Source organism: Gorilla gorilla, chromosome 8 (genome assembly GCF_029281585.2).
Source record: "Gorilla gorilla gorilla isolate KB3781 chromosome 8, NHGRI_mGorGor1-v2.1_pri, whole genome shotgun sequence".
Lineage (NCBI taxonomy): Eukaryota > Metazoa > Chordata > Mammalia > Primates > Hominidae > Gorilla > Gorilla gorilla.
The window spans coordinates 114,620,960-114,645,611 of NC_073232.2; the positions used below are offsets into that span (position 1 = coordinate 114,620,960).

Sequence of the window (24,652 nt, forward strand, 5' to 3'; positions counted from 1 at the left end):
TCGGGAGTTCGAGACCAGCCTGACCAACATGGAGAAACCCTGTCTCTACTAAAAATAGAAAATTAGCCAGGCGTGGCGGCGCATGCCCGTAATCCCAGCTACTCGGGAAGCCTGAGGCAGGAGAATCGCTTGAACCTAGGAGACGGAGGTTGCAGTGAGCCAAGATCTCACCATAGCACTCCAGCCTGCCAACAAGAGCGAAACTCCATCTCCAAAAAAAAAAAAAAAAAAAAAAAAAGTCTTCAATCTGCTGTAATGTGGCACTCAGATATGAGTATTGGCGGCAGTGAGTGTTCGTTTCCTCCTCCTGCTCCCCTAATTCAGTTGCGCCTGAACACAAAACTCCAAAAGCAACCAGAGAGAGAAGCTGTGTTGAAAGATGAAAGGAGAAAAGGCCACAAGCTTTGGCCCTACCTGGTTCTTGTTCTGAGTCAAAAACTCTTGTTTCCAGGCCCCTCCTCTATGAAATTAGTAGATTTATACTAGTGATTCCCAGAGTATGGTCCCCTGCTCGGTGGTGGTTAACTTCAACTGGGGTCTTGTTAGAAACACAAATTCTCAGGCCCCACTCTGGGCATACAGAATAAAAACTTTTTGGTATGGGTCCAGCAATTGAGAACCACAGTTTTACCCAGTGGATTTTGTGTTGAGGAGCTCGTTAAAACCAGTTATGGGGCTGGGTGCAGTGGCTCACATCTGTAATCCCAGCACTTTGGGAGGCTGAGGCAGGTGGATCACCTGAGGTCAGGAGTTCAAGACCAGCCTAGCCAACATGGCAAAACCCCATCTCTACTAAAAGTAGAAAAAAAATTAGCTGGGCATGGTGGCGGGCGCCTGTAATGCCAGCTACTCGGGAGGCTAAGGCAGGAAAATCGCTTGAACCCAAGAGGCGGAGGTTGCAGTAATCTGAGATCACGTCATTGCACTCCAGCCTGGGTGACAAAGTGAGACTCTGTCTCAAAAAAAAAAATAAATAAAAAATCAGTTGTGGGCAAAAATTCTCAGGTAGCTCAAGGAGCCACGGGTTAGGGAACTGAAGAGGAAAAACTCTCTCTCAAAGCTAGACAGGCTGCCTTACCTTTTATCTCTCTCCTCTCCACATCACTTAATCTTTCCTTTTTCGCTGGAGCAGATCCCACCCATGAGGGCACAGCAGAGGGCATGGAGAACATGGCAGATGCTGTCACCCATGCTCGTTTTGTGGGCACGGATCCTGCCAGTGATGAAGTTGTCCTGATGAAAATCCTTCAGGTAAGCGAGAGGGAAATAGCAATTAGGCTAATGGCCAGGGGCTGGTGCCGCAGACTCTACTTACTCTGCCCACAGCATGAAGCTGTGTTTTGACTCCACTGGGGCTTAGGGGAGCTACTTTGTTTCCAGACAAGCAGCTGGGGTACCCAAAGTAAAAGCTTTTTCTAAGGAAAATCAGTAAAAGCTTTATATGAAGTGATGTCAAATACCAGAAGCCTTAAATACACTTGTACCTCTGGCAGACTGTATTTGTGCCGTCCATCTCTTGGGCTCATGGGCTAGGGCTAGAATGAGTTCTGAAATATGTCAGGGTCATAAAAAGTGAAGAAACAATTCCAAGTACAAGCTTCTTGGAGACCTCTCTACCAAGCTGAGGTGAGGTCAGCATTCTTGCTAACCCCTCTCTCTTACCCTCGAGTACCTCTCAGTACCTTGTTTTATCACAGTAATTCCTTTTTCTCCCTGATAGGTTCTACGGACTCTGCTGCTAACCCCAGTGGGTGCCCACCTAACCAATGAATCTGTGTGTGAGATTATGCAGTCTTGCTTCCGGATCTGCTTTGAAATGAGGCTCAGTGGTAGGTGCTTGGATATTAGCCCCTTCACCATTCCTGGGGCCAGTGTCTGAGTATGAATACAGGAGGCTGTCTTCCCAGAGAGATGGAAAATTCAGGACTTCATCATCTATCTCATGCGATCATAGGGGTCTAGAAGAAATGTCTGTACTTGGCTATTGTGAAGCTAGAATAGAGACCTCAGCCCGTTATGCCAGGGCAGGAGTTGGGATGGATCCCAGATTGACTTAGCCCAGGCACCAAATCACCCTCTCTTGGGGTTTCTGGGATTGACACCAACCTGCAACCCCCTACAACACATCTATACCTCCCCTTTTTTCCCTGACTCAGTAGTGCCACCTAGTGGGCCAGTGAAGTTCTGGCTGCCAGGCTGAGCTGGAGCTGGTTTTAATAAGTTTGGCATAATCCTTGGTAAACAAGGTTTGGAGGGGAGTCTGCTCTGAGAACCCTCTTGATAATAGCACAGCAAGTAATGACACCTGTGTTATTTGTTTTTGCCTGTGCAGAGTTATTGAGAAAATCCGCAGAGCACACTCTCGTAGACATGGTGCAGCTGCTCTTCACAAGGTAAACCTGCTGCTGTTTGCTTCAGCCCGGCTGCCCAGGCCTCTTGAGTCTGCCTGCTTCCACACAGCCACGTCAGGGACCTGGCCAACCCCACAGCCGCATCAGAGGCCACTGGGATTATGGATGGGGGGTAGTTCTCTGGGCCCAGGGTTACTGAGCAAGGGAGAAGGAGGAGGGAGCTGATTTGGCCTCACGGGGAGGCAGAGGGTTATTTAATATAGGCCAGCAGACCTCATTCTGCTTCCCAAATTTGTGTCTGTTTCTGTGCAGATAGCAGCTGGGAAAGGGAACCCAGAGAGGAAGCCAAACTCAAGGGATCCTGATTTCTGTGGGAGAGGGCCAAAATTAGGGTGACCAGCAATTGTGAATTGCCTGGGACTGTCCTGATTTCAGCACTAAAAGTTCTGCATCCTGGCAAACCCCCCTCAGTCCCAGGCAAACCAAGATGGTTGGTTACCCTTCGGTAAGGCCCTTAGCCTAGGGCCTAGGAGGCCTTTTCATACTAGGCCTGTTTCCTGCACCTCCTTTCAACAGACTCACAGAAGAGCTGAGGCAATGGCTTTAAACCTTCCTCTGGGATTTCTTTTTGCTCTCAAATCTATAGATAATAATCCTTATTATCTACAGACTAGACTGCCCTTGGATCCTGCTGCAAAGAATTTTTTGCTCCTCAGGCTCAAATTTACTGGTTTCAAAACTTCAACCTGCCTGTTAATTCTTCTCTTTTGCCCACTCTCCTAGGGTTTTGATAGACTGCCCTCCCCCCATCTCTTGGCAGCAGTATTTGCCAAGTAAATATAAGCAGGAAGGAATCAGTCTCAGGATAAAAAGAGCCTCCAAACTCCAGGGGCACTTACCTTGCTCTCACAACTACCTCCTTTTGTCCATGTCACACATCCCCCGATTCCTGTGGCTCTTTGATGAAGCTCTGAAAAGGATGAAATTAGTCTGCTTCTCTTTTGTAGCCTTTTCTAAGACACAGGGCATGCTCTGGCTCAGAGCACCTTTGGTTTGTGGCTGGCATGGAGGGAGACATTTGTCATTATCCCTAATGACAGTTGATGGATTTTCTATCTTATAGGTTACCTCAGTTTAAAGAAGAACCCAAGAACTATGTGGGGACCAACATGAAGAAGGTATGATCTGAGAGCTGATCTGCTGTCCCTCGTCCAAACCTTAATCTCCCAACTTCAGTGCCTTGGGGTAACCTTGCTTAGCAAAGATATGCTTTTGCCTAAACAGGTCTGCTTGGAATCTAGAAGTAGCTCTCACTCCTTTAGTGAGAAATGTATTCTCTCCCAGATATATCCCTTCCTCAGCTTTTCTGCTCTGGCCTATCTTTGAACCACCATGTAAGCTGGTGAGCCAGTTCTTCATGGAAACTACATGGTACCCATCAGTCTTGGCTAAAAATGTCTGTTGACAAAGATGAAAGTCCTGCCATCCCCTCAAGACTTAGCCTTATCTGCAGGTAGAAGGCCTAGAGAGGCTATGTCCCAAATCCTACCTCAATGCTGAATTAGACTAGGCTCTTGCTTGTGCTAGTCTGTATTGAAGAGATTAGTCAAGTTAAGAACCAAAGGGTTCTTAAACTGCTAGGAGAAGAATAGTGGTCAAAAGAATGGCTTCTTTCTATCTTGAACTGAAGTCCTGGACTTCACGGGCCTCTGATGAGGATTCCGCTTGCAGCCCTAAGAGGGTCTACCTATGGAGATGACCCTTAGCTGTGTGATGCATGCACCTGACCTTCTCCTCTCCCCTGTCATCCATCCCCATTCCTGCCCTGTTCCCTGTTGGTATGTGTCTGAGTTTATTTCACTCTGTTAAATCGTGCGTTTGCCTGTCTTTCGCAGATATCTCCATGTCTCCTCAACAAACTGGAGCTAAGTAGTGGGGAGCAGACCAAAGCCCTGAACCAGTTAGAGAGGGTACTACTCTTTAAGAACCTCAAGGTCTCTCTCCCTCTCTTTCCCTTCCCCTTTTTATTTCTTTCAATGTTTATTTTTTATATATAACACCTGGGTCCCATTTCCATTGTGTAGAGCACAACTTACCCCTCCCTAGTAACACAGCACGGCTTTGGAAGAGTTGCACGTGATTGTAGCTTTGCAGCGTTGGGAATTCTCCTGGGGCATCTGGTTGCCTGGAGACAGGAGAAGGAAGACTTGAACATCACATAGTTAGCCTAGAAAGCCTGGGGTCTGCTGTTACCTTGTGGGGAGGCTTAAGATCTACCATTTCTAGGGAAACTGTGAGGGACCTTCAAGCAAGACCCTTCACCCTTCTACCTTATCCTTGTCTCAGAGCTGGCATAGAGAGCTTAAGCACAGTCCTCAGCTCTATCTGGATTACCTGGACTGGGTTTGGAGGGAAAGGGTAGTCCATCTAGTTGGGATTTTTTTTTTTTCTTGGTTACCATTAAAGAGGTCATTCCAAGGATTAGAACTCTAGATTGATGGAAAGAAGCCAGGTGCCAGGATAGCCCAGGACACTGGGAATACTTTGGGATCTGTGAAGATGCCCTCTGTCCTCTAAAAGTCAAGGTATAGGGGAGCTTACGGGAGGGATCCAAGCTAAAGATTACCCTAATCTGCATATACCTGCCTTAGGAAGAAAGGGGAGAGAAGGAGGTGTGGGCTGTCTGGGCTGTCCATCACAAGAGTGTGCATGCTGAAGGTGTGGTTGTGGACATACAGGTCACTGAAAGTAAAAAACTCTGTGTATGTACACCTAGCTAGATAGTCCATTGGCCCGTGTTCTCTTTGAATGCATTGTGTCATTTCATTTGTGTGCTTCCACAGTCTCAAGCTGCAGCTCTCATTAGTGGCTATCCAGCATGTTGCCATGATTATTAACCTGGGACCTGCTCCTTTTTTGTAAAGCTTACACTGTCCTTTGGAATACAGAGTCATACAGATAAGGTGGCATAGAATTCCATGAATACCTACTGCCCACCCCACACCTTCAGACCTTAGGAGAGGGAGAATAGCTATACCTTTTAAGGGCTGAGGCATTCGTGAGAACTGGCAGCCTCTTGGTCCCCACTCCAGCCAGCAGGCTGAGAACACTAATTGAAATGATCAGGTTGGAGCAAGCTTTGCAGAAGATAGAGAAGGAAACGTGAAAAACTGATCCTCGTATGGGAAGGAATCTCAATGACTGACTGGCTTCTCGGTGGAAGTAGGACTGCCTGGAGTCCCTGAAATGGGGGAGCCTCCTGGAGAGAAAGGCTACCTCATAAAAGTAGATCCAGTTCTTAGTACTTTTGGGAGCTCAATGATAACTGCCAATAGAGCCAGGAAGTCTCTCATTGATCTCTTGGCCTCTTGCCCTTTTGCATGTTTGGTGGACTCTTCTCCCATAACATTTTTTACTATGAACTTGATCCAGTTGAGCTCCAGTGGTTCCTGGGGAGAGAATCCTTTTGCTTCCTCCTTAGCTATAGTGGTCAGTACGCCTGAAGCTCAGTTCTAAGCATATGACTGCAGGCATTTTGGAGATGGATCATCTAGAAGTATAAATCCAGTATGAGGCTGTTGCTGTGTTACTAAGAGCTGGGGGAAGGAAGGGCTCAGCTGTTCAGCCTCATCTTTATTGGAAGGAGCTATGGGTAGGAATGGAAGAATTGTGTGGTTTCTAAGCAAGGAATCAAAGATTACCCAGGTTCTGAGAGCTTGGGGGAGCTTGAGGAAGGGAGTCTTTCCCTCACTATCAAAAGGAATTGAACAGGCCATGGACAATAGGATATATTCAGCCTTTAGGAAGAGGCAGAGAGAAAAAGTGCTTCTGCTCTCTTTAGAGTCATTCTAATGGTTTCTGGAAGAGTGTTGCCATTGCCCAATCCAGGAATGGTCCAATCCAAGAATGGTCTATCAGTCTAGGAATAGTTTAGAATGACTTTGTAGAAGGACTGAGTTCAAACCCAACTGAGAAAACATCAGGGCTTAAAAAACAAATTGGGCCGGGCGCAGTGGCTCACACCTGTAATCCCAGTACTTTGGGAGGCCAAGGCGGGCGGATCACGAGGTCAGGAGATCGAGACCATCCTGGCTAGCACGGTGAAACCCCATCTCTACTAAAAATACAAAAAGAATTAGCCAGGCTTGGTGGCGGGCACCTGTAGTCCCAGCTACTCAGGAGACTGAGGCAGGAGAATGGCGTGAACCCAGGAGGCGGAGCTTGCAGTGAGCCGAGATCACGCCACTGCACTCCAGCCTGGGTGGCACAGTGAGACTCCGTCTCAAAAAAAAAAAAAAAGGGGGGGGGGCCTAAACAAAGTAACTTTGAACTTAGAATGGAGGAAATACATAAAAACACAGATCCTAGGGAATAGTTAACAGGTGATAGAGATTGTCCCTTGCCACTAAAAGTAAGCTATAGGAAGAACAGAAATACAGCAAGGGGGGAGTACAACAGAGCAAGGAGTCAAGGAATCAGTGGCCTTACCATCTGACAACATAAAACTGCATCTGGAAAGACCAATAGTGAGAGGGACAGAGGGACAGGTGGTCTCATTGATATAACAAATTGGGAGCAGCAGAGAGCACAGCAGCAGCGTGACATGACCTTCTATCCTGAACTCCACAAAGAAACTGGGAGGCCACTCCTTCCTTAACTCCAAGGAATGAGCTTTTGACCAATCTGATACAGAAATTCCAGAGAGTAAGAGATATGTTAGCTGGGTGCAGTGGCTCACACCCGTAATCCCAGCACTTTGGGAGGCCGGGGCAGGCAGATCACCTAAGGTCAGGAGTTAGAGACTAGCCTGGCCAACATAGTGAAATCCTGTCTCTACTAAAAATACAAAAATTATCCAGGTGTGGTGGTCCACACCTGTAATCCATTTACTCAGGAGGCTGAGGCAGGAGAATCACTTGAACCCAGGAGGCAGAGGTTGCAGTGAGCTGAGATCATGCCACTGCACTCCAGCCTGGGTGGCAAAGCTAGACTCCGTCTCAAAAAAAAGAAAAAGAAAAATATGTTTATGGCTTAGGCCCAGCTCACATACCAGTAAGAAAACCAGGACAGGAAGGAATAGGCTCTTATAGTTGGATAAAACTACAAGTAGGAGTCTGCTCTACAAGCTAGTTGAGGAGGAAAGCCGGGAGACCACGCACCTGTAGAACTGAGTGTCAGGGCAAAGGAAACCCTGCCCTTAACGCTTTCTGCAAGAGGGTCATGCATCATCCATAGGACTCGGGACTTCCTGCTTAATGTAACACTCAGGACCCAGAGAAGCAGAGTGATAAGTGTGAGGACTGGCCCTACCAATGACCAGCCCAGAAACAGAATGTCACCTTCTACATGGAGGCTGCCATGCCAACCTGTGAAGTGGTAAATGTAGAAGCCAAGTTAGAAGAGTAGGAATGTGAACTGATGGTCTAGAGTCTTGCTTTAGCAAAGATATGGGGTATAGCTTGTTTTCTAGAGATCAGTAGGACTAAATGAAGGGAGATTAATAGGGATAGTCTTAGTTTGAATACCATTGCTAATGGGGTATGATATTTCCAGCTGAAAATGAGAGCCGGAGGCATGAGTGATTCATCCAAATGGAAGAAACAGAAGAGATCCCCTCGGCCCCCACGCCATATGACCAAAGTCACACCAGGTTCAGAGCTGCCCACTCCCAATGGAACCACCTTATCATCTAACCTCACTGGTGAGTGCCCTGGACTACTTCCTCTGATTAGACAAAAGAAGAGCTCCTTTCTCTCTTAGGGATTTTGAAATTGAAGACCAACCAACTGAGGGGCTTTGGTTTTGGTGCTGAGAACAAAAAGGGAAACTCCAGGTCAAATCAGAGTGTGACCATTCAGCAACTATGCAGTGACTTAAGGTTGTTCTCTGACAACTTTAGAGACCAATATATGCAAAGATAAGCATGTAATCTGGGAAACAGAGACCCTAGTACCATAGAGGATTTGTTTTGCCCACAGCCTCTTTCTTCTCCTTCAAGCGTCACGTACTTTTCTTGGCAGGCGGCATGCCCTTCATTGATGTGCCCACTCCCATCTCCTCTGCAAGTTCAGAAGCTGCCTCAGCAGTGGTCAGTCCCTCTACAGACAGTGGCCTGGAATTCTCCTCCCAAACCACTTCCAAGGAAGACCTTACTGATCTAGAGCAACCTGGCTCTCCAGGGTACAGCACAGCTACAGAGCCTGGGAGCAGTGAGCTAGGTGTTCCCAAGCAGCCTGACCTCCAGGTATGGCTTTGATTTTTAATGTCCCTCTTCAGTATTCCACTGTGGGAATTGGCTTGATCCTTTGGATCCTTTATGCAGGACTTGGCTCAAAAGAAGCTTGGGGTAACTTCAAAAGAAGCTCTGATTTTTCCTGCTTCTCAGAATTGGTTGTACTGCCTTGAAAACCCACAGCATGACTCACTGTGAGAGGTAGCTCATGAGATTTATCAAGTTATGCATATAGGCAGTACTTGACAAAAGGGAAGGAGCTGGCCATTGCTTTTTCTGGAAGGTAATGATCCAAATCCTAAGCCTGTGAGAGGCTCTGTGTCTCTAAGGTTCTAGTCATTGTAGGTCAGTGAAGCCTCAGGAGATGTTTTTCTGAGTCCTTCATCATACTCCTACCTGAGCCATCTTGCGGTGATTCATAAACTACTGAGTTGGCCCTACATCTGTGGCCCATTAGAGACAGCTTGGAAGACAGCTACTTCAGGGGAGTAAGTTCCAAGTTGCTCTTGCCTCATCCCTCTTCCCATATCTCCCTGCTACTGGTCATAGCAGGAAGGGACCCATGCGGAAAAGTCCCAGTCAGCATCTGTGGAGTCCATCCCTGAAGTGTTAGAGGAGTGCACGTCCCCTGCCGACCACTCTGACTCTGCCTCTGTCCATGACATGGATTACGTCAATCCCCGGGGCGTGCGCTTTACACAGTCCTCCCAGAAAGAAGGTGGGTACTCTGGTAGGCTCTGCCAATTCACCTCCCCCATCATACCTACCCTACCTACTAAGCTGCCTGAGCCTAGACCGTCTTAAACCAAGATATTGGACTACTGCCTGTTGCTCCAAGTTCTAGGCTATTTTCTAGTCAGGAAATGGAGTCAAGCCATAGACTGTTGGCATGGAGGGAGCCCTTCCCTAACTTATACTACAGGGAGGAAGTTTGATGGGCAATAGGAAGCAAGAAGGAAGGATAAAAAGCTTAGGACTTTTAACAGAAAGGTAGGATCATCAATTCTGATTTCCTCCAGAAGTATAGTCCCCTCATGTCCCCAGGAAAAAAAAAAAAAATCCTTTTCCTTTTTTTTTTTTTTCCTGTCGCCCAGGCTGGATTGCTGCAGTGGCACAATCACAGCTCACTATAGCCTTGACTTCCTGGGTTCAAGCAATCCTCCCACCTCAGCCTCCCAAGTAGTTGAGACTATAGGCATGCACCACTGCACTTGGCTACTTTTAAAAAATCTTTTGTAGAGATGGGGTCTCTCTGTGTTGCCTGGGCTGGTCTCAAACTCCTGGCCTCAAACAGTCCTCCCACCTTAGTCTCCCAAAGCACTAGGATTACAGGCATGAGCCATCACGCCCAGCCCTTTTCTTCAAAGAGAATCACTTACCTAAAATTGCCTTGTATAATGCAGAGCAGGCTAGGCAAAGCCAGCAGACTAGTTGTTTTATAGCAGTCTCACTCTCCTCCTGGCCTTCCCCAGGCACAGCTTTGGTCCCCTATGGTCTTCCCTGCATCCGCGAGCTCTTCCGCTTCCTCATCTCCCTCACCAATCCACACGACCGCCATAACTCAGAGGTTATGATTCACATGGGACTGCATTTGCTGACAGTGGCCCTTGAGTCAGCCCCTGTAGCCCAGTGCCAGACCCTCTTGGGCCTCATCAAGGATGAGATGTGCCGTCACTTATTCCAGGTAAGACAAGATTGCTAGAGGGTCTCAGAGCCTCTTTCAAGGGCCAAGGGAACACAGGGAGGTCTGGCTGATTACGCAAAGAGTATAGGACCTAGGAAAGCATCTCCCTCCCAGTTGGCCAGTAGTTTTAGTAAGAGGGTTCCAGTAGTTCCCCAGGGACTCTGGCAGCCAGAAAGAAATATAGGAATGGCTAGATGTAGAGTTCCCTGGAAGCAATGGACCTCAGTGACACCTTCACTCAGTTTGCCTCTTCTGCCTCTCTTGGTTGAGCCATAGTCAGCTTCAGAAACCTCACAGCCGGGCTGGGTGCAGTGGCTCACGCCTGTAATCCCAGCACTTTGGGAGGCCAAGGCGGGCGGATCACGAGGTCAGGAGATTGAGACCAGCCTGACCAATGTGGTGAAACCCAGTCTCTACTAAAAATATCAAATTAGCTGGGCATGGTGACGTGCGCCTGTAATCCCAGCTTCTTGGGAGGCCGAGGAAGGAGAATATCTTAAACCCAGGAGGCAGAGGTTGCAGTGAGCTGAGATTGCGCCACTGCACTCCAGCATGGGCAACAGAGTGAAACTCTGCCTCCAAAAAAAAAAAAAACAACTCATGGCCTACCCTGCTCTCATCTCCAGCTACTCAGCATAGAGCGACTAAACCTTTATGCTGCTTCCCTGCGAGTATGCTTCCTACTGTTTGAGAGCATGCGAGAGCACCTCAAGTTCCAAATGGAGGTGAGTTTCTTGACGTGGGAAGAAAAAGGGAAAAAAAAAATAGGGAGATATATGGCATCTTCAGTGGGGCCAGCTCTATCATGCTACAGGGGTAGGATTTAGGGACTTCCTATAGGAGAGTCCTTTTAGCCTCCAGAGTTCGGTTCAATCAACTGGCCTCTTTTGTGGAAAAGTTAAAAGGAGACCAAAGGAAACTGGCTGACCCCAAATATGAGAACTGCCAGGTAACCTTACCATGAATAGGAACAGCTCTTCTGCCCAGCAGTTACTCTGCAACACAGGCAGGTAAGTCAAGCCAGCATTGTCACTAAATTGCTAAAAGGAACTCTAAATAGGACCAGGTCATGTTCACATAGCACAAAAGGGCAAGAGGCAACTTGTCTGGGACCAGGTATGTGGTAGAGAGCCAGGCCTTATCCCCCAACATGGAGGCCAAAGAAGAGATATATTTAGGGGATGGAATACCTTTGGGTGTCTCTTAATACATGCCTCTAGGCTGGGCTTCTGCATCCTGTTTAATGTTTTTCCTGTCTAATTTTTTCTCTTCCTATCTTGAATCCTTTCCCCACCCAAATGGCAATTACTGGGTTATTGCCAGATGTACATCAGAAAGCTTATGGAGATCATCACTGTGGAGAACCCCAAGATGCCTTATGAGATGAAGGAGATGGCACTGGAGGCCATTGTGCAGCTCTGGCGCATCCCCAGCTTTGTCACAGAGCTCTACATCAACTATGATTGTGACTACTACTGTTCCAACCTCTTTGAGGACCTCACAAAGCTGCTGTCCAAGGTGCTGAGCACTATAACTGGCCTCTAGGAAAAAACGCATTATAAAGGAAATCTCCCTGGTGGTAGTGAGGATGTTACATACAGAGAGGGGAACACTTGAGAGCTGGGAAATAGAAGAAAGGCATTTTCTTTTCTTTTCTTTTTTTTTTTTTTGAGACGGAGTCTCACTCTGTTGCCCAGGCTGGAGTGCAGTGGCGCGATCTCAGCTCACTGCAAGCTCCACCTCCCGGGTTCATGCCATTCTCCTGCCTCAGCCTCCCGAGTAGCTGGGACTACAGGTGCCCACCACCACGCCCGGCTAAATTTTGTATTTTTAGTAGAGATGGGGTTTCACCATATTAGCCAGGATGGTCTCGATCTCCTGACCTCATGATCCACCCGCCTCGGCCTCCCAAAGTGCTGGGATTACAGGCATGAGCCACCACGCCCGGCCAGAAAGGCGTTTTCTAAGGGCAATGTACAAGTTAGAAGAGGTTTTGGAAATTTTAGAAAATGATCAAAGTTTAAAGTGTTCTCCTAACTACAAGTCCAATTGATCTGTTTACTTTCCAGAATGCCTTCCCTGTGTCTGGTCAACTCTATACAACACACCTACTATCTCTTGATGCCCTATTGACAGTGATTGACAGCACCGAGGCCCACTGCCAGGCTAAAGTTCTCAACAGCCTCACCCAGCAAGAGAAGAAGGAGACAGCCAGACCAAGCTGTGAGATAGTAGATGGCACCCGAGAAGCTAGCAATAGTGAGAGGCGTTTCTTTCTTTGATGAACCCAGTGTTCTATGCTTATCCCTTCTCTACTCTCTGAGTCGTTTTTCCTGTCCCCATATCACTTCCCCTGGGATGCTCCCAATTCTGTTTCTGGGCTTTGGCGGTTTAAATCACAGGGCAGTCAGGCAGATTAGTAGAACTCATAGCCTTCTCCCTTTTTCCTCCTCCCCACTTTGGTTTTTTACAGAATTATTATTTCTTTATGGCAAGAGAAGAGAACAGAGATTAAAGAATATAGGATTTCTGTCTCTGAAAGCTCCAGGTCCCACTGTCCCTCATCCCCAATATCTGCCTCCACTCTAATTAGTCCTCTCCAGCTCCCCCTTGAAATTTGAGGTTGCAGAAGATCAGGGAAAGTGACTGGGTAATCTCTTCATTAAATTAGAGAATCTAATGCTTGGCTGGGACAGGGACTACTTATTTTGGCTTGGGTTTGTCCTGCTCAGGGCTGGCGCCCTGTGTGGGAACCATGCAGGTCTTCTGGGCTTGGGATTTGATCTATCCTGCAGCTCTGCTTGGCTTCATACCCTATAAGTCTTCACGTATCTTCTTCTCTCTTAACCAGCTGAGAGAACTGCCAGCGATGGGAAAGCTGTAGGCATGGCCTCAGACATCCCAGGCCTGCATCTGCCAGGTGGAGGGCGGCTGCCACCAGAACATGGGAAACCAGGATGCAGTGATCTGGAGGAAGCTGTTGACTCTGGGGGTGGGTACTGGGTGTCCATGACCCTAAACTCCTCACCTGGAGGGCCTGGTGAAGAGCAGAGGGAGGGAGCAGACACCTAGGATAGTAACTAAGCAAGCCTTGGTAGCCCGCCTCGCCTTCAGACTCAGAGAGAGGGAAGCAAACATATGGACCCTCAGTTGATAGGACTTCCAGGGAAGTGGAAGACTGGTGAGGACAAGATTTCTGAGGCTCCTTCTTGAAACTGGGGAGTATATTGGTGACCTTCCAAAAGTCCTTATCTGGGTAAAAAAAGGTCTTACAGATTTTCCCCCCTCTTCTTCCTACTCCTAGCTGACAAAAAGTTTGCCCGGAAGCCACCCCGATTTTCCTGTCTCCTGCCAGATCCACGGGAACTAATTGAAATTAAAAACAAAAAGAAGGTACATACATGTATTCCCCAGCCTCTGTCCACCTCTGTCTGGGTGTCCAGTGTTGTAGGGTTTCCATCTCAGAAGATGAAGGAGAGTCTAGCACCTCATTGTACAGCTTCCTGAGGCCAGTCTTTGGGCTTGTTGGGACTTCAGCAACTCCCATTTGAAGCCCTTCCCTTACTCCTAAGCTGTGTAGTTGAGCATACCCTATGTATGCCCCTGCGCAAATGCTGTACCAATTGAGAGCCACGTGTCACTAGTGGCAGTGACAGGAGCCTTGGGAGTTGCTGTCTTTTGGGTCATTGAAGGTTACTGTCATCTCCAGCTCTTGCAAGATGATTGGCAATAAAGGGAAATTGATATTCATTCTGGTGCTTTAGTAAGGTTCAAATAACTGTTTGTACTTTGGATTTCTTTTTTTTTTTTTTTTTTTTTCAGACGGAGTCTCTCTCTGTTGCCTAGGCTGGAGTGCAGTGGCATGATCTCAGCTCACTGCAACCTCCACCTACTGGGTTCAAGCAATTCTTCTGCCTCAGGCTCCCAAGTAGCTGGGACTACAGGCGCGTGCCACCACGCCTGGCTAATTTTTTGTATTTTTAGTAGAGACGGGGTTTCACCGTGTTAGCCAGGATGGTCTCGATCTCCTGACCTCGTGATCCGCCCACCTTGGCCTCCCAAAGTGCTGGGATTACAGGCGTGAGCCACCATGCCTGGCCTGTACTTTGGGTTTCTTAACACAAAGAAAACCTAACCCTTTCTGGCCGGGCGCAGTGGCTCACGCCTGTAATCCCAGCACTTTGGGAGATCGAGGTGGGCAGATCACCTGAGGTCAGGAGTTTGAGACCAGCCTGGCTAACACGATGAAACCCCGTCTCTACTAAAAATACAAAAATTAGCTGGGCATGGTGGTGCATGCCTGTAATCCCAGCTACCTGGGAGACTGAGGCAGGAGAATCAGTTGAACCTGGGAGGCAGAGGTTGCAGTGAGCTGAGATCACGCCACTGCACTCCAGCCTGGGCAACAGAGTGAAACTCCATCTCGGAAAAAGAAAAAAAAAACCTAACCCTTTCTTTCTCTTATTGCCAGCTTAAATGACTTTGGTTCATGTGTGCCCTTGAGTACATGGCCGTGACTGGACATACAGAAATATGAGTTGCCTCCACAGCTAGTCCACTTTGTCTTTCAAACCCAGGGCATTAAGCTAGGCAACCAAAGAAGCTAAGCTAGGCTAAAAACAAGAGGCTGTCTATCAACAAATGTCAGGGATGGATATAAAACTGGAGAGAAGAATTATCTACTTTCTTTCTTCTACTTTTCCCCCAATCCTAAGTTAGAGAAGAGGAACTGTTTTATGTATCTTGAGCACTCAGGAAAGGAGTGAAAAGAGCTCGTAAGCCAATTCAATTAGACATGAAGATGGGGGAAGCTAAGGCCATTATGATCTAGCCTTAGTTCTGTAGTCACTAAGAACCACATCCTAGGAGCTTTTTAGCTGACCAACTGCGGGTGGGCTATGGTGGACTCTAGGCTGGCCTTGTCTAATTTAGAGGCAAAGTAGCTTCTATACCTCTAGTTTTTCTCACGCAGCTGCTAATCACTGGCACAGAGCAGTTTAATCAGAAACCAAAGAAGGGGATTCAGTTTCTGCAAGAGAAAGGCCTCCTCACCATCCCAATGGACAACACAGAGGTTGCTCAGTGGCTCCGAGAGAACCCTCGGCTGGACAAGAAGATGATTGGAGAGTTTGTGAGTGACCGCAAAAACATTGACCTGTTGGAGAGCTTTGTGAGGTGAGGAAGCTGTAAGAAATGTGGGATATAGCCAGGTATGGTGGCTCACGCATGTTATCCTGACACTTTGGGAGGCTGAGGCAGGCAGATCACTCAAGCTCAGGAGTTCAAGACCAGCCTGGGCAACATGGTGAAACCCTGTCTCTACAAAAAATACAAAAATTAGCTGGGCATGGTGGCATGTGCCTGTAGTCCCAGCTGTTCAGGAGGCTGAGGCAGGAAGATCACTTGAGTCTGGGAGTTCGAGGCTGCAGTGAGCTGTGATCATGCCACTGCACTCCAGTCCGGGTGATAGAGTGAGACCTTGGCTCAAAAAAAAAAAAAAGAAAGTTGGGACATGGTTAGTGATCAGTTTAAAGGGACAGAACATCCCTACCTCAAAGCGGTCTCTATAAATTTCTTCTGGAGACCCTAGCCAATGTTCTTCCTCTACCCATCATTTATATCTGTTGGACCTGAAAGGGACTCCAACGAGATAGTTTGGGGAGCCCCCTCCATTCTGCATGGAGTCCATTGCAAAGGGGTAGAGCAGGGTTCCAGGGGGTGAGGGTTCTAGGCAAGAGTCTGTGGATGTGCAAAGTATTAAGGCTAGGGGTTGTGTTAGGGATGAACAGGAGATACTGCCCCTTTGCTAGAGACCTCAGCCTCCTCTCTTCCAGTAAGAGTAGGTTATGAGGACAGTGACTAAAAGAGCCTGACATGTGCAGCTTACACATTTTCAGCCTCTTCTTCCTTTCTTTCCCTATAGCACCTTCAGTTTTCAGGGTCTGCGACTGGACGAAGCCCTCCGCCTCTACCTGGAAGCCTTCCGTTTGCCTGGGGAAGCACCAGTCATCCAGAGGTTGCTGGAGGCATTCACAGAGCGTTGGATGGTGAGTTTGAGTGTCAGGGGCTGAGCCCAGGATCCAAGGTCAGTTTGACTGAGGGCTGAAGAATCCAGCTGCTGTCTCTTTTTTGTTTGTTTGTTTGAGACAGAGTCTCACTCTGTCACTCAGGCTGGAGTGCAGTAGCACAGTCTCAGCACACTGCAACCTCCACCCGCCGGGTTCAAGCAATTCTCCTGCCTTAGCCTCCTGAGTAGCTGGGATTTCAGGCACCTGCCACCAAGCCTGGCTAATTTTTGTATTTTTAGTAGAGATGGGTTTTGCCATGTTGGTCAGGCTGGTCTCGAACTCCTGATCTCGGGTGATCCGCCCACCTCGGCCTCCCTGAGTGCTGGGATTACAGGCGTGAACCACCGCATCCAGCCTGCTGTCTCTTAAAAAGGCAGAGAGCAAAATTAGTGACCTTTCCACAAAGAGATCAGCTTCTGTTAAGGGGTTGGCAAGAGACTGGCCACTTTCTGGATGGTACCTCTTCTCTGTACTAGCACTGACCAGTGGGTTGGTAGTGAGGGTTTAATTGGCCAGAGAAGGGCATTGACACAGGCGGGATCTTTGCTTTTTCAGAATTGTAATGGCTCCCCATTTGCCAATAGCGATGCCTGCTTTTCCCTGGCCTATGCTGTCATCATGCTTAATACTGACCAGCACAACCACAATGTTCGTAAACAGAATGCACCCATGACCCTGGAGGTAAGCTTGGGTCCCAGTCAAGGCAAAGAAGACCCAGCACAGCTTTGGAGGTAGCAGGAAGGACATAGGATTTCCAGTGGGCATGATGGATGGGGTTCTGTCCAAGGGAATCAGGAAGGGCTGGCCAACCTAGAAAAGGGACTGGGGTGGGGAAGTGGGTTTTTTCACTTACTTTTTCCTAAGTCCTATTTACTAAAAACCCAGGAGTTCCTTGGGTGGGGCTTCAGTGTTGACACAAGGGGAAAAAACTTACTGGCCTGTCTCTAGGAGTTTCGCAAAAATCTAAAAGGTGTGAATGGAGGCAAGGACTTTGAGCAAGACATCCTGGAGGACATGTACCATGCCATCAAGTGAGTATACATAGAGAATAGTGCAGTATCTCTGTTAAGAAGAAGCACATTGCTTCCTTTCCCCGTTTTTAGAGTCATGTCAGACTGCAGTGACTCACACGCCCTGGATTTAGCCTCAGGACTTAGTTGGGCAGCCCCCTCTCTGCCAACTGTTTCTTCCTTAAAGAAGCCCAAATGATATTGGGACTCTAGTACTCTAAGCCAGGGTCCAAAGTGCTGCTCTTAAGTAGGATATCATGGCCCCATTTTCTGAACTTAAAACAGGTACATTTTCCTGTATAGATTACAAGATGCTGGCTGGTAGAGAACCCAAGATGGGCACTGGAGTGTGAGGCCCAGGTTACAGGTCAGAAATGGGCCAGTTTTTTACTGTAAATCAGAAAAGGTAGAATTGTTCATTTTATCACACCTAGTAAGAATGTGTGATCTCACTATAGAACTAAAGGCCTCACTTACAGATAGGGCTTTGAGATTATGGGACACTTCCTTTCTTTCTCTCTGCTCCCACTGGTGGGTGGAAAGCAGACCACTGAGCTGCAGTTCTGATGACCTCTCATCAGTGGAGAGTGCTAGTATGGATGAACTCCTAGTCTTGGTTTGGAACTAGTCAGGTTCAAAGAAGTGCAACTGCTCCTTCCCTTACCTCCTGACAGGAATGAGGAAATTGTAATGCCTGAGGAGCAGACAGGCTTGGTTCGGGAGAACTACGTGTGGAATGTGCTGCTTCATCGAGGTGCCACCCCTGAGGGCATATTCCTGCGTGTGCCTGCTGCCAGCTATGATCTTGACCTCTTCACCATGACCTGGGGCCCCACTATTGCTGCTCTCTCTTATGTCTTTGACAAAAGCCTTGAGGAGACAATCATCCAGAAAGCCATCTCAGGCTTCAGGTAGCCCAGCTTTGGCCTTGGTCTTCACCTCCCCCTACCTCTGTGAGCTAACATGGTTTTCTCCATGCCTCTCTGACTCCTACTGTTACTTCATTAGAATGGGGTTCCCCCTGAGTTTTTGGAGGGAGGCTGAAGCTTGGGTAAGCTCAGTCTTAAACAGAAACAAAATTAAAAGGTTTCTTCCTGGGACTGACTGGGGAAGAGCCCCATGCAAGCTCAGGGACTTGGAAGGGCTGCTTGGCCTTCCAGTGACTCTGTTTCTGGGATGGGGGGTAACATTACAGGAAGTGCGCCATGATCTCCGCCCACTATGGCCTCAGCGATGTGTTTGACAATCTCATCATCTCTCTATGCAAATTCACAGCTCTCAGCAGTGAGGTGAGCAGGTGCAGGAACTGTGTACTTGGAGTTCCAAAGGAGGACCTCTCTTTTAGCTAGCCATGGATCTACCCTTATCAACAGACCTGGTTGCCCTCAGCATCTTCCCTCACTGCCCCCACTTGAATATACCAGAGCTTAGGCCATTTCTGTCTTGCACACTCTGGGATAAAACTAGTGTTACTTCATGTAATGGGGATGGGAAAGGAGATACAGGAGTGGGGAAGGCCTTAACTAGGTTAACCCACTCACACCAGTATTATGGGGGATTGAAGCAGAGCCAACAAAAGGACCTGAGGGAACCATCATAGGCAGAGACCTAAGAGATTTTCCTTTCCAGACATTAGCTCGGCCTTAAGTCTGTTCTCATCCTCTTTTCCAGTCTATTGAGAACCTGCCCAGTGTATTTGGAAGCAACCCTAAAGCCCATATTGCAGCCAAGACAGTATTCCATTTGGCCCATCGTCATGGTGACATCCTGCGGGAGGGCTGGAAGAATATCATGGAGGCCATGCTGCAGCTCTTCCGAGCCCAACTACTGCCCAAGGCTATGATAGAGGTAATTCTTGGTAGGAGACTAATGAGCGATAACAAGGCAAGAGCTGCAACATTGTATGCTATCTGTACATAGAAGTAAGTGGTTGAGAGTAATGTTGGGCCTGATGCCTGCCGCAGCTCACCAGGAATGCCTCAGATGTAAGACCACAGATCTTGGGGGATAGCTGTAAAAGAAGGCTGGTAGATGCCATTGCCAGTTACCAATTGGCACAATAGCATAGGGGCAGAAGACTAGAGGAGGAAATCCAGAGAGCTTTGGTGGGTGGAGGCAGGGGCACAAATGCAAAGGACACATGGAAAGAAATTATTTTGACTTACTTTTCCAGGTAGAAGATTTCGTGGATCCCAATGGCAAGATCTCTCTACAGCGGGAAGAGACACCATCAAACCGGTAAGAGCAGACCAGAGGCTCAGGGGCTTGGGGAGGGAGAGTCAGAACTTTGGGGCTCACCAGGCCATGTGCCCTTTTTCTACAGAGGAGAGTCAACAGTGCTGAGCTTTGTGAGCTGGCTAACACTGAGTGGTCCTGAGCAGTCTAGTGTTCGGGGCCCATCCACTGAAAACCAAGAGGCCAAGAGAGTGGCCTTAGAGTGTATAAAGGTAACTGCCCATCCACCCCTGGTGAGAAAGCCTAAACACCTTCCTATTAGATGCTACCCGGTGAACTGAAGAGTAAATCATCCAGGATTTGTAACCAGGGCTGACTCTGCCCTCTCTCCCTGGCTCTTGGGGACATTCTGTTCCCTTCAGCCTTTGTCAAAGACCCCCTCTCTCTTTTGCCCTCTCTAGCAATGTGACCCAGAAAAAATGATCACAGAAAGCAAGTTCCTCCAGCTGGAGTCACTACAGGAGCTCATGAAGGTAAAGGATGAAGAAAGGAAACATGGAACAACTGGCTGAATCTGGGAGGGGTGACAGGGACAGTATTATTTCTGTCAGGGCAGGGCCAGTGGTTGGCTTCTTTTCCATGCCTACTTTCCTGCTGCTGTTCCCCTTCAGGCTCTGGTCTCAGTGACACCAGATGAAGAGACATATGATGAGGAAGATGCTGCTTTCTGCCTAGAGATGCTGCTAAGGATTGTGTTGGAGAACAGGTAAGATGAGCGTAGTCTTTAGGCAGACCCCATGCTGGGCTTGTGCCAAAGGGATAGAAGCCATCTTGCTGAGTGGGCTCTGGGGAACTGTAGGCAGCAGGGGAGACGCTTACTCATCATACCTGTCTACTTAGGGTATAATACCAATGAGTCCTGAAAGGCCTAGGGGACCTGTTGCCCAGTGGCCCCTCTGGCTGAGACTATCTTCATTCCTTTATGTCTACACAGGGATCGTGTGGGCTGTGTGTGGCAGACTGTTCGAGACCATCTATACCACCTCTGTGTTCAGGCACAAGATTTCTGCTTCCTTGTGGAGCGGGCAGTGGTGGGGTTGCTACGCCTGGCCGTTCGGCTTCTCCGGAGAGAAGAGATCAGTGGTCAGGTAAGCAGAATGCATCTTGGAGAGTGGGCAGGTATGCAAGGGATTAAGGCCACAGTTGTCAATTATGAATATGGCCTGAGACAGAGAGTACATTTAGTGCCCCATAGCATGAGTCCAGTGACCAACCACAGGGCTGGTGCAGTCTAGCGGGTGGTACTGGGAGTGAGCCTGGAATGGCCTCAGGCATGGAGCTTGTGTTTGGCACCTCAGCCTCCTATGAATCTGCTTTGTAGGACTGGCCTGCTACTGCCTTATAATAGTCCTAGCCCTATACCTGGTTTCCTGTCATGCTTATGACCCTCTTGAGATCTCTTTGCTTAACTACAAAAAACAACAAGCATAGAACTAATAAGTGGATTCAACAAGGTCACAGGATGTGAGATCAATACACAAAAAGTAATTATATCTCTACATGCTAACAATGAACAATATGGAAACTGAAATTTAAAATACAATACCATTTACAAGTGTTCCAAATAAAGTGAAATACTTAATATATAGCTGACAAAACATGTATAAGATTTGTATGATGAAAACTACAAAACTACAAAATAAATTGAAGAAGATGTAAATAAATGAAGAGGCATACTATGTTCATGGATTGGAAGGCTCAACATAGTAACTTTGTCACTTCTCCCCAAATTGATCTGTAAATTCAACATAACTCCTATAAAAATCCCAGAAAGGTTCTTGTAGACATAGGTAAGCTTATTCTAAAATTTAGATGGAAAGGCACAAGCTCTAGAATAGCTAGAAAGAATAAAGTGGAAAGAATCACACTCTCTGGGCCGGTTGCTGTGGTTCATGCCTGTAATCTCAGCACTGCGGGAGGCCACAGCGGGCAGATCACTTGAGGTCAGGAGTTCGAGACCAACCTGGCCAACATGGTGAAACCCCATCTCTACTAAAAACACAAAAATTAGCAGGGTGTGGTGGCACACACCTGTAATCCTAGCTACTTGGGAGGCTGAGGCAGGAGAATCGCTTGAACTCAAGAGGCGGAGGTTGCAGTGAGCTGAGATCGCGCCACTGCACTCCAGCTGGGTGACAGAGTGAGATTCTGTCTCAAAAAAAAAAAAAAAAAAAAAAAGAATCACTCTGGTATTAAGACTTATGTCCACTTTGGGAGGCTGAGGCGGGTGGATCACGAGGTCAGGAGATCAAGACAAGCCTGACCAACGTGGTGAAACCCCGTCTCTACTAAAAATACAAAAATTAGCTGGGCGTGATGGTGAGCGCCTGATTGCTACTCTGGAGGCTGAGGCAGGAGAATCGCTTGAACCTGGGAGGTGGAGGTTGCAGTGAGCCAAGATTGCGCCACTGCACTCCAGCCTGGGCAACACAGCGAGACTCCATCTCAAAAAAAAAAAAGACTTACACTCGGCTGGACACAGTGGTTCACGTCTGTAATCCCAACACTTTGTGAGGCCAAGGCAGGCAATCACCTGAGGTTGGGAGTTCGAGACCAGCCTGACCAACATGGAGAAACCTCATCTCTACTAAAAATACAGAATTAGCCGGGCATGGTGGGTCATGCCTGTAATCCCAGCTACTCAGTAGGCTGAGGCAGGAGAATCACTTGAACCTGGGAGGCAGAGGTTGTAGTAAGCCAAGATCACACCATTGCACTCCAGCCTGGACAACAAGAGCGAAACTCTGTCTCAAAAAAAAAGACTTACTATATAGCTATAGTAGTCAAGATTATGTGGTGTCGATGGAGGGACAGACACATAGATCAATGGAAAAGAATAGAGAGACCAGAAATAAGCTCAACACAAATATGTTCAGTGGATTTTTTGACCAAGATGTAAGAACAATTCAGTGGAGGAGGAATAGCCTTTTCAATAAGTGGTGGAGTGATTAAAATCCACAGGAGGAAAAACCAAATGAACCTTGACCTAAACCTCATACCTTACAGGAAAATTAACTCAAATGGATCATAGATTTAAATGTAAAGCTATAAAAACTTTAGAAACAGGAGAAAATCTTCAGGATCTAGAGCTAAGCAAAGGATTTTTAGCGTGTTTGGCAGTCCTGTGGATCTGTCTCTTGCCTCAACACTGTCTGGATGGAACAGATCCGGGGGAGACTCTCTTTCAAAAAAAGTAATAATTTTTAGACTTGACATTAAAAGCACAATCTAGAAAAGGAAAAATTGATAAGTTGGGCTACATTAATATTTTTAAAAGTTTTGTTCTATGAGAGCCTATGTGAAGAGGATGAAAAGACAAGCTGTAGACGAGGAGGAAATATTTGCAAATCACATATTTGAAGAAAGGTATCTGTAATATAAAAACTCTCAAAACACAACAGTGATAAAACAATCCAATTATTAATAGAAAATGGACAAAACATAGGAACAGATGTTTCACCAAAGAACACATACAGATGGCAGATAGGCACATGAAATGAAGATAGCATCATTAACCATCAGAGTACTGCAAACTAAAACCACAATGAGGCTGAACGCAGTGGCTCACACCTGTAAGCCCAGCACTTTGGGAGGCTGAGGTGGGTGGATCACCTGAGGTCAGGAGTTTGAGCCCAGCCTGGCCAACATGGTGAAACCATGTCTCTACCAATAAACACAAAAATTAGCTGGGCGTGGTCGTGCACACCTGTAGTCTCACCTGCTGAGGAGATTGAGGTGGGAGGATCGCTTGAACCCAGGAGGTTGCAGTGAGGTGAGATCGTGCCACTGCACTCCAGCCTGGGTGACAGAGCAAGACTCCAAAAAATAAAACCACAGTGAGACATCACTACCCACTTTTCAGAATGGCTGAAATAAAAAGTAGTGACAATACCAAATGCTGAAAGGATGTGGAGAAACTAGGTCATTCATATATTGCTGGGTGGGAATGTAAAATGGTGCAGCTACTCTGCTGGCAGTTTCTTATAAAATGAAACATATAATTACCATACAACCCAGCAATTGCACCCTTGGACATTTATCCCAGAAAAGTGAAAGCTTACTTTCTCATAAAAACCTGTACATGAATGTTTATAGAAGCCTTAGTTGTAATAGCCAAAAACTGGAATCGGCCCAGATGACTTTCAATAGGTGAATAAACTGTGGTACATACACACCATGGAATACTATTCAGCAATTTAAAGCAACAGACATCTCCAGGGAACTATGCTGAGTGAAAGAAAAGCCAATCTAAAAAGGTTATGTAATATATAATTCCACTTATATAACATTTTTGAAATGACAGAACTTTAGAATTTGAAGACAGGCTGGGCGCAGTGGCTCACACCTCTAATCCCAGCACTTTGGGAAACTGAGGCTGGGAATCACTTGAGATCAGGAGTTCGAGACCAGCCTGGCCAACATGGTGAAACCCCATCTCTAGTAAAAATACAAAAATTAGCCAGGCGTGGTGGCTTGCACCTGTAATCCCATCTACTTGGGAGGCTGAGGCAGGAGAATCACTTGAACATGGGAAGCAGAGGTTGCAGTGAGCCGAGATCCTGCCTGCACTCTAGCCTGGGCAACAGAGTAAGACTCCATCTCAAAAAAAAAAAAAAAAGAATTTGAAGACAGATTGCTAAGGATTAGGGATGGGGGCAGGAAGGAAGAGGTGGGTGTGGTTATAAAAGGGCAACATGAGCTGGGCATGGTGGTGCATGCCTGTAGTTCCAGCTACTCTGGAGGCTGAGACAGGAGGATCACTTGTGCCCGGGAGTTTGAGGCTGCTGTGAGCTATGATCATACCACTGCACTCCAGCCTGGGTGACAGAGCAAAACCTGTCTCTAAAAAAAGAAAAAGGCAACATGAGGGATACTGTTGTGGGGGAACTGTTCAGTATGTTGTTTTGTGGTGGATACACAAACCTACACAGGTAATAAAATTGTATAGAAATTAATACACACAAAAATGCAAGTAAAACAGGAAATCTGAATAAGATCAGATAGTATCTTGATTATGATATTATACTATAGTTTTGCATAATGTTACCATTGGGATAAACTGGGCAAAGTGT

The 24,652-nt window shown here is 47.3% G+C and overlaps 1 protein-coding gene and 1 long non-coding RNA gene across 12 annotated transcripts in view; one reads left to right on the plus strand and one right to left on the minus strand.

The window, feature by feature from the left end:
* Positions 1-24,652, plus strand: part of GBF1 (golgi brefeldin A resistant guanine nucleotide exchange factor 1) — a 152,181-nt gene that overhangs the window by 119,462 nt on the left and 8,067 nt on the right. For 3 of the 11 annotated variants that reach the window (XM_055352807.2, XM_055352810.2, XM_055352815.2), the window contains exons 5-29: positions 1,133-1,251; positions 1,721-1,829; positions 2,333-2,393; positions 3,475-3,529; positions 7,905-8,052; positions 8,372-8,595; positions 9,133-9,301; positions 10,056-10,267; positions 10,894-10,992; positions 11,591-11,785; positions 12,337-12,526; positions 13,119-13,259; positions 13,572-13,660; positions 15,240-15,442; positions 16,191-16,314; positions 16,891-17,016; positions 17,284-17,366; positions 18,020-18,256; positions 18,541-18,634; positions 19,017-19,193; positions 19,519-19,583; positions 19,669-19,792; positions 19,982-20,053; positions 20,192-20,286; positions 20,515-20,668. In XM_055352807.2, coding sequence (XP_055208782.1) covers positions 1,133-1,251; positions 1,721-1,829; positions 2,333-2,393; positions 3,475-3,529; positions 7,905-8,052; positions 8,372-8,595; positions 9,133-9,301; positions 10,056-10,267; positions 10,894-10,992; positions 11,591-11,785; positions 12,337-12,526; positions 13,119-13,259; positions 13,572-13,660; positions 15,240-15,442; positions 16,191-16,314; positions 16,891-17,016; positions 17,284-17,366; positions 18,020-18,256; positions 18,541-18,634; positions 19,017-19,193; positions 19,519-19,583; positions 19,669-19,792; positions 19,982-20,053; positions 20,192-20,286; positions 20,515-20,668 — 3,365 coding nt within the window. Of the gene's footprint in view, positions 1-1,132; positions 1,252-1,720; positions 1,830-2,332; positions 2,394-3,474; positions 3,530-4,246; positions 4,346-7,904; positions 8,053-8,371; positions 8,596-9,132; positions 9,302-10,055; positions 10,268-10,893; positions 10,993-11,590; positions 11,786-12,336; positions 12,527-13,118; positions 13,260-13,571; positions 13,661-15,239; positions 15,443-16,190; positions 16,315-16,890; positions 17,017-17,283; positions 17,367-18,019; positions 18,257-18,540; positions 18,635-19,016; positions 19,194-19,518; positions 19,584-19,668; positions 19,793-19,981; positions 20,054-20,191; positions 20,287-20,514; positions 20,669-24,652 lie in introns of all 11 variants that reach the window. The other 8 variants (XM_055352817.2, XM_063709767.1, XM_055352806.1 and 5 more) reach the window with 4 other exon arrangements.
* LOC109028568 (uncharacterized) overlaps positions 1-24,652 on the minus strand; it is a 35,178-nt gene that overhangs the window by 2,904 nt on the left and 7,622 nt on the right. Inside the window, exons 2-4 of the long non-coding RNA XR_008668999.2 lie at positions 4,448-4,536; positions 3,251-3,321; positions 1,079-1,245 (exon numbers count right to left, since the gene is read on the minus strand). This is a non-coding gene — a long non-coding RNA (uncharacterized lncRNA). The remainder of the gene's footprint in view (positions 1-1,078; positions 1,246-3,250; positions 3,322-4,447; positions 4,537-24,652) is intronic.